Source organism: Ambystoma mexicanum, chromosome 3p (genome assembly GCF_040938575.1).
Source record: "Ambystoma mexicanum isolate Mex_15411 chromosome 3p, UKY_AmexF1_1, whole genome shotgun sequence".
Classification (NCBI taxonomy): Eukaryota; Metazoa; Chordata; class Amphibia; order Caudata; family Ambystomatidae; genus Ambystoma; species Ambystoma mexicanum.
The window spans coordinates 339,545,087-339,555,926 of record NC_090925.1 but is presented as its reverse complement, the minus strand read 5'-3'; the positions used below and the strand labels follow the sequence as shown (position 1 = coordinate 339,555,926).

The window sequence follows — 10,840 nt, the reverse complement described above, 5'->3', positions numbered from 1 at the left end:
CGATTGCTATTACACCCTATCGAAGGCAAAGACCCGGCCATTACCCCATGAGGGCTCAGCTTCCCCCCAACAAACGGCGCTCTCTCAGCCCATGAACACCTGCAGGGGCAGGCGGGTCTCAGACACAAAGGGCTTGGCGGAGTTGTGCCTATTATGGACTTTGGGAAAAAGGGGGAAGTAAGGTTTTGGATACGGAGCAGTCGCTGCACCTTTGGAGCTCTTTCCACTAATGTTTGCTGTGTTTATTATCTGTGAAAATAAATCTGCGGCCTTTTTATGGCAAAAAGAAAACATGTCTCATTCTGCACCTTACTGGAGGGGAAAGGAAGGGGCATAAGCGAATGAGTAAAGGTGATGTAAATTGGCGTAACAAATTGACAAATTCCCAGGTTACAGTGATGCCGGGTTGGGCAGGACGGTGGCGGACAGGGGCAGAGGTGTCTGGTGGCGCCTGGTGGGCGCTGCCCCCAAACTGGTTGCTGATGGGAGGTGCTGGACTTTGGCTGCTGGTGAGTTTGTGGCTGGGGAGTGTGGTGGCATGAACATCTACACAAAAAAGGGGGCCAGAGAGAGGGGTGGGTATCGCCCTTCACCTCTCTGTGGATCTCCGCGCTGCCGTCCTCCCCGCTGCATCGACCCATGCCATCGACCGCCTCAGAGGAATCTTGGACCTTTTCTCCATCCCATCCACCCTGACTTTAGAATTCTGAGTTGGGGAGGGGGCTGGCAGGCTGGGGAGGACCATAGTTACACTGAGCTGCACCTTCCAGGTGACCCCGAGGCTGGAATGGCATAATGAGGAGGGCAAAGGACACCCCCCGCAATGAGAGAAGGGACTGCCAGCAGGGGGTCTGTGTTGTATTGTGCTTGTCTCTGGTGATGTAGCTGGTGATGTCGTCTGGAATGTTTGTGTGTGGATGATAGAATCTTCTTAGGGAGTGTTCCATTCAGTGACAGTTACAGCTGGCTGGCCCTGGGTGATGGGAGCCGGTGTCTGTCCATTATCTATGTCCTTAATGTCTTCATGTGGAACTGTATCTGTTAAGCTGGAATAAACTTACATGAAGTAAACATAAAGAGCATGGAACCTGCTTTTTAACAGTCCCATTGGGGAGGGCCCTGGAGGGGGCGGGATCAGGAGGCAATTTGGGTCAGTGACGAGGGGTGTGCCTCCTGGCTTCGCCCCCTGAGAGGGCATGGTAGAGGCGGGGGCAAAGGCCTCTCCACCACGCACCACCCTGGGGGCGGGAGTCATGGTCCCCCTGGACCACCTGTCAATAGGATATAATGCCATTTTGTGTGATTATGATGTGTTGTTTGGGGGAGTAACATTTTGGGTTTTGAGGTTGATGTTTGGGTTGTTTGAAGTGTTTAGTGTTTTTAATAAATTGTGGCCAGAGTGACATCAATACCCGCGTCGTGTGTGTTCACTTATGCCCCTGGCACTCCCCCCTGCTAAGCCCATTAGTGTATGCCTGTCTGCCTTTCCCTGCTTCCGGACTGTTTCTGTACTGCATGCAGCGGTGTTCGTACAGGCGCTTTATAAATGCCATATCATATAATATGTGTTATCTCTTGACCCCAGCTGATGGCATCAGTACAGATCACGTCGGGAAAGCTACTTCTTAAACCCATCACACTGTTGCCTTTTGCTCCAGCTTCGTCTGCATTAGCACCTGCTTTCAAAGAGTAATTACTAGTGTTACAGCTCTCCACTGCCTGCCTTCATTGTGATAATCTGCAGCGATTAACATCCTCGCTGCATTCCTTTGTATCCATTATTTAAGCACCTCACAAGGGCCTCAGACTGTTTCCCCGAAGTTTAGGCAAGGGGGTCCCCAAACATTAAATTGAAATCGGCCCCCCAGGCGCTGACACATTCTTCAGCCGGCCCTGGCTGTTAGATCATCAATTTTTGACGTAGCAAATACCACACTTTCAGGACCCAATGATCCAACTCGGGGGCATGTGAGGTAGCGGTGATATTAAGTATCACTCTTTGCATCATATTGTACTGGACTAAAGATAGGAGGGAGATAACATGTGAGGAGGAACACACAGCGTGTGGCTGTTTAGTTATTTACTCACCCATTCACCCATTTACTGCCCATGGCCATGCCAATCCCACACACTGTCTACCCCCTGCACTGCACAAAACACACACATCTTCTTTGAATCTCTTTGAGCTGCCTCTATCAAGCAGTAATATCAAACGTTAACCTGCTAGTGTGATTAGTAAGCAGTCTGCTGAGAGTTAATGCTTTAATTATAAAATTACTCTTGACAATAGAAATCTCATGTAATAGAAAGGATACAATATTTACTGTACCGATATGGCAATCAATATTTAAAAAAAGCTGCTGTCTTGTAAGTCTCTTCTTTATTTTTTACATACCAGATAAAGGCAAATATTATTATTTTTTTTTTTGTGGAAATCATAGTCTCAAAGTTGCATTTGTTTGTTTACATCGAAGTAGGAAAATCATGTTGTTTTCCATTTTATCAAAATAACCACAGAGAAAAGAAATCCCCGTCCTTTCTCTAACTCCATGACAAGGAATGTCACCAATATGATATGCTGTGATTGGCTAACATTCTCCAGAATGGAGGATAACATGTTGTTTTCTCTAACTTCAGGAAAAGGGATGTCACGAATAAGATACAATGTGATTTGCTAACATTCTCCAAAATGGAGGCTAACATGGGAGTATGTAAACTCGAACAAAATGGTAGCCACACTAGCTTTTCAGGCATGTTGCCTCCACATTTTACCATTACTAGTTCAATAGTACTGATTTTATCACGTTTAGCAAGATAAAGCGCTGAGTCAGATACATTTGACATATCATTGACTCAGCCCCAAGAGAGGAGGCTTTTCAAAGCTGTTAGCATTTCATTCCTATTTATAATATCCAACTTAATGATACTCTTTTGACTGCCACCTGAAGGAAAAAAGGCTGAGTCAGGTTCACCTGATGTGTGACCAGTTCCGCCCCATCTCTAACAGCCTTCCATAGGTACCAGACCATCATGAAACATCCCTGCTTAATACTGTCCACATCAGTGGTACTCATGTTGCCACACTCCAAAGAGCACAATGCTAAGTCGGGCACGCCTTACACATGGCGGACTGTCCTACACCCGACAGTCTATACAGATACTTGCCTGTAATGGTGTTGTCCCATTCAGCATTGCTCACTTGGCTAGTACTCATTTTACATCTCAAAATCATGAGAGGTACAGTCTGTGCCACAACTCTACTAAGCTTTAACAATGGCTCCCAATTTCATAATATCCACCTCAATGATATTGGTTTTAGAACCCTCAGAAGGCTGAAATAATGAGTCAGGAATGTCTGATATGTGACTGACTTTGGCCCAGCACTACTGACCTCCCAGAGGTGTGGAATTGTTTGAATTCTCTCCATGTTCACATTTCTAATATCAATGGTAGTCCTTTTACAGTTAACCTGCCATGTGTGAGACTGTTCCCCAACCCCACCGACTGTCCAATAGTCCTGCTGTGTCATGCTAGCGCCCGTGTTCATATGAACCCCTGCTGGGCTAGTCTTTATGAACATGAAAGGGCGGAGCAGGCAGATCTGGCAGACACCTGGCTCTGGCTCAGGCCTATTAGCCTTTTGCATGCAGCAGCTGCAGATGAACTCTTCCCACTTGAACATAACCTGCTTCAATTGAACTCATTCTTTTCCACCAGATTGATTACATGGAGAATCAGACACCCCTCATTCATGGCAGACTCCCTCATCCCTGCTGGCCTTTCATGCATATCTACATCGCCCCCCATTCCACCGTTTAATATTGTCCAATGCACGGGCTCTGGCCCAGCCTTAGCAGGGTCTCGGGTGGTCCAGACTGTGTCATTACATCTAGGCATACCATGAGGCCTGCCTCAATCGGCACATGTTGCCACCCACGAGGCATGAATGCCCGCGCCAGGCCCCACCTGCCATGTGACTGCCCCTACCCCCAGCATAGCTTTTCAGTAGTACCAAAAAGTTACAAAATCCCTACATTTCAGATGCATTATCCAAGAATCCCCACTTACCTAGATTCAGCCACATACCAGCCCCCACCAATCCCCCTGCACCTTCTCCTTCCTCCCTCTGTCATGCGTTTCCTACGTGTAGCCCTCCATCGGGCAGGGTGTGTGTGTGTGTATAGACATTTTCAGTATGCAAAAGTCCGTGCAATTGGCTTTGCCAATGCCTGTTTCCAAAGTGGTCTTCTGCAGCGCTAGCATCTGTTTCCTCACAGGGGGTTGCAATGGCTTCTCTCCTCCAGATGAGTGTCTTTGCCGAGTCGCTCGGAGTCATGTCAGAAGGAACTCCCAGCGGTGTTGATGGCGTTTCGGTGGTCGTCGGGTGCGGGTGGCTGTGGATGGGCGTCTAGAGGGCTGCGTGTCGATCAAGGAGTTTCTGGATGGGGTGGATGGCCTTAGCTGGCCAAGGCCACTAACAGAGGCCATGGGACCCATTGATGCGGAGAGCACTGAGACTGGTTAATGGGACTTGAGGGAGAATGGGGAAGGGGAGGGTTGTGGAGGGTGCTTTTGAATACTTGGGCTTTTGGAATGTGTATGAGTTATGAAGTCCAGTGGACTTGGCGGGCAAGATAGTGGTACCTCTCTATTGGAGGGGGTTGAAGTCTGCGGGAGATGGAATGCCCAATGGTAGTATTGTTGGGGAAGATGGGGGGATGGTATTGTACTGTCCTCAGTGCTGTGATCTGCTTTCTTGTCGGCATGACCAAGAGTTACTGGGAGTAGTCAAGTGGGGCAGAGTGTGGCAGTGTGAGTGTGGTGCTAAGTGTCTGTGGGTAGCCCTCAGCTGTCGATGTAAACTTTGGAGCAAGGATATCACTTGGAGTGGATGAGGGAAGTCCTGTGTGGCTGGAAAGGGCCTTGCATGTTTGAATGTGACTCTAGGTGGCTTAAGGAGAATATAAGAGACTATGAAAACCCATATATGACCAAACAAATGGCCTTTGGATCCTAAGCGTGACCAGGAGTTGGCTCAGATGGCCTTTAGAATCTTTGGGGGTCGATGGGTGGCTGAATATGATACTGAGTGGCTGGAAGAGGAATGGCTGGAAGAAGGTCATCTTTGGTGGCTTGTGGTTACAAAGAGTGCCTGAGGATGACCTTTTATGTCTTGAAGGTAGACCTGGGTGTCTGAAGGCAGTCCTGGCTGTCTGAAGGCAGTCCTGGCTGTCTGAAGGCAAACCTGGATATCTGAAGGCAAACCTGGATATCTGAAGGCAGACCTGGATATCTGAAGGCGGACCTGGATGTCGGAAGACAGACCTGGATGTCTAAAGTAAGACCTGGATATCTGAAGCAGACCTGGATGTCTGAAGGCAGACCTGGCTGTCTGAAGGCAAACCTGGATATCTGAAGGCAGACCTGGATGTCTGAAGGCAAACCTGGATATCTGAAGGTAGACCTGGATATCTGAAGACGGGCCTGGATGTCTGAAGGTAGACCTGGATATCTGAAGACGGGCCTGGATGTCTGAAGGTAGACCTGGATATCTGAAAACAGACCTGGATATCTGAAGACGGACCTGGATATCTGAAGGCGGACCTGGATGTCTGAAGACAGACCTGGATGTCTAAAGTAAGACCTGGATGTCTGAAGGTATACCTGGATGTCCTAAGGCAGGCCTGGATATCTGAAGCAGACCTGGATGTCTGAAGGCAGACCTGGATGTCTGAAGGTAGACCTGGATATCGGAAGACAGACCTGATTGTCTGAAGGCAGACGTGAATGTCTGATGCTGGCTCGTGATGCCAATCCAGACTTGACTATTTACAGATGTTTCTGGGTATGTGAGGATGTGTAGAAGAAGCTCTGGGAAGTTTGGAACTGGTGACGTGGCAAAACGGGGCTTATGGAGGATGTGGAGTTGTGACATAGCTGTGACTAGAGGAGCTATCCAGGTGGGGCAGGGAGTAGGTGGTAGCGGTCCCATAAGACTGCTAACAGCAACCGTGTTTTGAAAATGATTTTGGAATAGAGGGAGGGGGTCTTCCAAAATTCAAATGCTGGAGAGGCGTCGGCATGGGTCTTCAGCAGTTATTCATGTCTTGGCACTGGTGTTTCTCTTTTCGTGGGTCTACGCGTCACTGTGGCCAGTTACCTAGTCCTGGCTGACCCCTCAGGGGTGTACCTCTTCCCTAATCCCATCGCCATTAGATGTCCCTTGGACGTATCATCATGCGTGTACCCCTCAAGGAGTAGCTGGGTCCTCGAAAGTAGTGCCACTTGATGCCGTTGAGTTTCCGCAGGTGGTGTCTGGCAGAGTAGTACACGCCGTTCAGGTTGGAAAGTCCACATGCATCAAACCACCAGCCTGTAAACATGCGAAGGAGAACACACGTGTTAACACACAAGGTGGTGGCACCAGCTCTGGGCGCCGGAGCAGGCTGCCTTAACCCAACATGTCCGCCCATCAAAGCCAAGGATTCATTCTCACAATATGAAGTGTCCAAAGACAGACACAGAGCCTCTTCCTGGCGCGGGGTAAGAACTGCGCAACCTCCCTGGAATGAGTGGACAGGTTGGGAAGGGATGGGGGGTTGTGCCCTGGATTCAGAACTAGTGGTGGGGTTTAATGGCTTTGCAATAGAAGGTATGGTGGGGTGTGAAGTCGTAGTGTTACAAAAGGAACATCACCATTATTGGTGATTTATATAGCACTTCGTACCAGATTCCTCCAGCTTCTAAGCACTCAACCGGGCATCAGACCCATGCTGCACGGTATCGTCCTGCCCCTGAGATCATGGTCATTCTCAGTGGAGGGGCTCCCACACTCCTTTTCAATTTTGTAAAACTTGGGCTTTCACCCTAAGTAACCCAGGGTAATCCAGACGTGGACCTCTTGCTCACTGTGCCTTAAAGAGGCTCAGCTTCACCTCACTGAGGAGGCCCAACAAGGCCGAAACACGTGTCTGGGGTTGCTGATGGTACTCTACACAAAGATTAATGTATTGTAATTAACGTCCTTCTGCGGTGGTGGGCAACCTGTGGCCCTCCAAATGTTTTGAGCTACAACAGCCATCAGCACTCGCCAGAAGGGTCAATGGTGAGGGATCTTGGGAGTCACAGGAGAAAACAGCTGAAGGGCCACAGCTTGCCCATCACTACCCAGATGCCTATCATTTCCCAGGTTAGTTTTTCATCAGCAGGTTTGCTGTTTTTTTTTGGTCAAATAAATGAGTAGCATTTACTTCTATAGAAATACCTAATTATGGCAAACATAAGGCCGCAAGTGGCAACTCTGACATTTTTCATCCAGTAAAATGCCCGGTCTCCCCAAAGGCTACCAATATATTTTATTCTGGGTGGGAATAGGATGTAACCCCTGGGAGATGTCTGGGACAGGCTGAGGGTCTCAGGCAATGGGGTCCATTTGGATAAGGCAGGAAGCTAAGCGTGTGGGATCAGACGCACGCACCACAGCAGCGCACGCACTCACCGCCACTGAGCATCTGGGCACACTTGCACAGGCAGTTGTCGTTGTCGGAGTCTCTGGTGCTGAAGTTGGTTTCATGGAGCGCCAGGCTGCTCTGTGGGCCAGCAGTGCCACTGTAATCCCCCAGGAAGAGCCTGCAAGAACATGGTAAGGATCAGAGAACGGACCGGAACCTGAGGAACAGGAAGGCGCACTGAGGACCCATTATCTATGGATAGAGGCAGAGGAACTGCACAGGGTGGTGTTAGAGGCAGAACAAGTTAGGGAAGCCAGGGAAGAAGGGGACACTATTGGAAGAATCGAGGGCGGGGAGGAAAGTACTTGGAAGGTGCAAGGAGTCCAAGCAGACAACAAAGGCACAGGGAGACTGGATCTCAAATTGGAGGCCATCCTCTATAAGTGACAAGGCCTTCAGTATCACCGTACTTCCTTGTTCCTTCAAGATCCACCTGGTTCTAGGATTCTTTGAGAATGCCTTCTGTTTAGCGATTTTTATATGATCAACAGGGGGTTCTGGTAGGATACAAAAGGGTTCACGGTATGCTACAGGATACCAATGGCTTCCACGGTTCTTACAGGATTTACAGTGGGTTCTGGGTTCTCACAGTGGTTTTGGAATTTAGTTCTATGGTTCTTACACAATGGGCAATGGTACAATGTTTCTCGCAGGATGCACCCTGGCTTCATGGCGAATGGCGTGGTTTCTTGGCTCTGCAACAGGGGAGAAAAATTGATAAGGTAGAGAATGGTGACAGAAAGTAGGGGAGGAGGACCCAAGGTTAAGCACAATGGGGGGGTCCACAAACATTGCAGAACTCAAGAAAGGGCACCCTGCATTGCGCTGCCCTCCACTGAGGAGCGTGGATCGCGCCACCATTGTGGGTGAGGTCCACGCTCCTCAGTGGAGGGAAGCGCAACGCCATTGTGCATCTGAAGGCTAGTCATTTGCTGGGATAAGATGGTGTGTAGAAGTAACAGGGCCACTTCAAGGAACTTCGTATGGTGGCCAGGCCTTTGTGGGGAAGAAGATTAGGTGCTTGGAGGCCCAAGAGAACGATGGATGGGAAGTATCAGTGGGTGCCTTCTCTTTCCCACCTGTACAGCTGCCGTTCACTGCCCAGTCGAAATGTCCCATACTGCCCGTAGGCACGGTTGCCGTCCCAGTCCTGGAGTTCCACCCTCAGGCTGTAGGAAGTCTGGCTGGTCAGGAGATGAACCCACTCATTCCCCAACCAGTGCTCACCAGCAGCATCACCAAAGCCCTAGGAAAAAAGGTCAGAGGTCAAACAATATGGCCCTATGGAAGCCAAACCCCAGGCACAATCCCAGCAACGTGTAACTCATATCTTCCTTAATTTTCTCATGCCTTTGTTACTGTTCTACTGCACTCTTTGGTCTTCCACTTACTGGACTTGCTCCATTGAAATCTGTTTTTAATGCCCCTATTTGTGTACTTCTTCATTTGGCTCTAGGCGATTCTAGTTCTTCTGATCTTCTCACTCTTGACTGGCTCTCTTTTCAAGCTCAACTAAAATTCAATTTCTTGTGTCTCGTCTTCAACTCTCTTTATGGTCTTGCACCCGACTATATCCTCTCTGGTTTCGTTCTATACCGCGTCTCGTTCTCTCCGCTCTAGTTTCTCCTTGTAGTTCCTCGTCCTCCATGTGCGCAGTCACGCTTTTGCACATTTTCTCTTCTTGCCCCTTTGCACTGGAATGCTCTTCCTCTTCCTCTACGTTCTATCTCTGTCTAGTCTGTGTTTCGTAAATCGTTGGAATCTCTTCTACTCCAGCATGGTTGGCATAACTGACTGTTTTTGCTAAACTTCATATTATTGTACGGTATTGATGATATGTAGAGCACTTTGGTTTAAGGCGCTATATACATTTCAAATAAATACAAATAACTAAGGACCTCACACTGTAGGTCCTGTCCTCACCCCTGTCCCACCAGAGTCCCTCTGCCCTGCATTGCAAAGGGTCTGTCGCTATTCCTATCACCTCCAGAGCATCCAGTGCCCCACACTACTGGGGTCTACCCAGTCCCTCCACCCACTCCAGAAGGGCCCTTTCCTTGAATCCTTGATGGGGTCTTTCTTACATCGCTCTCCTGTGCTGACCTCTATCCCGTCACCCTCCCCGAAACCCAAAGTGAGCATGCATTGGGCTCACCAGTTTGTATTCTTTCCAGTTCTTCTGGAAGGCCAGACTGCCATTGGATCTCTGTTGTATCACCGTCCAGCCGCCGCCACCAGTCTCCATGTCGCAATACACCTGTGGGAGATCAGAGCAAAGGGATTAGAGGGAGACTACTCTGTCCACCAAACCTGTGATGCCCTTCATGGGGCACCGTTGGCAATCTTGTGTCTCGCACACATGGCCCTGATCCTGGGCATTATTGATTGCTTTCAGCCTGGAGCATGGCTGGATGGCCTGTAGATGTGTTTGGCTGTCACTGGACACGCACACGGGGAGATCCACTGGTTCTTGCCAAGCAGCCTTTGTAGAAGTTGGTCCTTGTTTCGAACTCTATCTTTGCAATCCAGTCTAACTAAGGTTCTTTGGGTTTGTTTCTAGAAGCCAGGTCCCAGGCAGCACATGCTGAACCACCTAGAAAATGGCTACGTTGCTAAGCTTGCTTCTCAGTCTGCAGAGGTGAGGCTATATGATATGATATGATAGGTTATTTATAACGTGCTTAATACCCAGAGGTTTCTAAGTGCGGACCCGATCATCGTCTTGCTTCCTGGCCAAGCACGTTGCCCCTGAGCTATCCTCCTGAGACCCCTGAGCGATCCTCCCAAGACTAAACAATTGGTAGAGGGGGGCTATTGCCAACTTACCTCCTCTGATGGTTTCATGGATAGACAGGACAGATGAACAGATCTGTCAAGAACTCCACCCTGACTTCTACCATTGACTCTAGACTGGTCTGACCAGCAAGAGTGCCCTGGAGAAGAGGGATTTATGGGACATTGGACCTCATTATACATATGGCAATAATTCCATGATTTTCCCACAGAATTACTGTCCAACTTGTTTACAGTTACCACCGCTCAATCCAGCGGATTTAACCCCAGATTGCAAGTGGTGGAAAGTGGAGCTGATCCCTGTTTTTGTAATGCATGGGGATATTTTCAGATTTACCACCAGCGGTAATTCTGCTTGGTAAACCCACTGATTTTAGGAGGTAAAGCGAGGATTTATCTCCAGCCATGTGCTGGAGTTTAACTCTGAACTTCGCCACCAAAATCGGAATTCAGCAGTGTTGGAAAATTGGCAATAAATTCCTGCTAAATAGTACTGCACTGCTGAACGCAGGATGAGGGTTTTACCAGGCAAGGAG

At 48.9% G+C, this 10,840-nt stretch overlaps 1 protein-coding gene across 1 annotated transcript in view; it reads right to left on the bottom strand.

The window, feature by feature from the left end:
• Nucleotides 1-2,245: 2,245 nt before the first annotated feature.
• ANGPT4 (angiopoietin 4) overlaps nucleotides 2,246-10,840 on the bottom strand; it is a 165,752-nt gene continuing 157,157 nt past the window's right edge. Inside the window, exons 6-9 of the mRNA XM_069650935.1 lie at nucleotides 9,667-9,768; nucleotides 8,591-8,757; nucleotides 7,499-7,629; nucleotides 2,246-6,373 (exon numbers count right to left, since the gene is read on the bottom strand). Of these exons, the coding sequence (XP_069507036.1) occupies nucleotides 6,213-6,373; nucleotides 7,499-7,629; nucleotides 8,591-8,757; nucleotides 9,667-9,768 (561 nt within the window). The 3' untranslated portion in view covers nucleotides 2,246-6,212. The remainder of the gene's footprint in view (nucleotides 6,374-7,498; nucleotides 7,630-8,590; nucleotides 8,758-9,666; nucleotides 9,769-10,840) is intronic.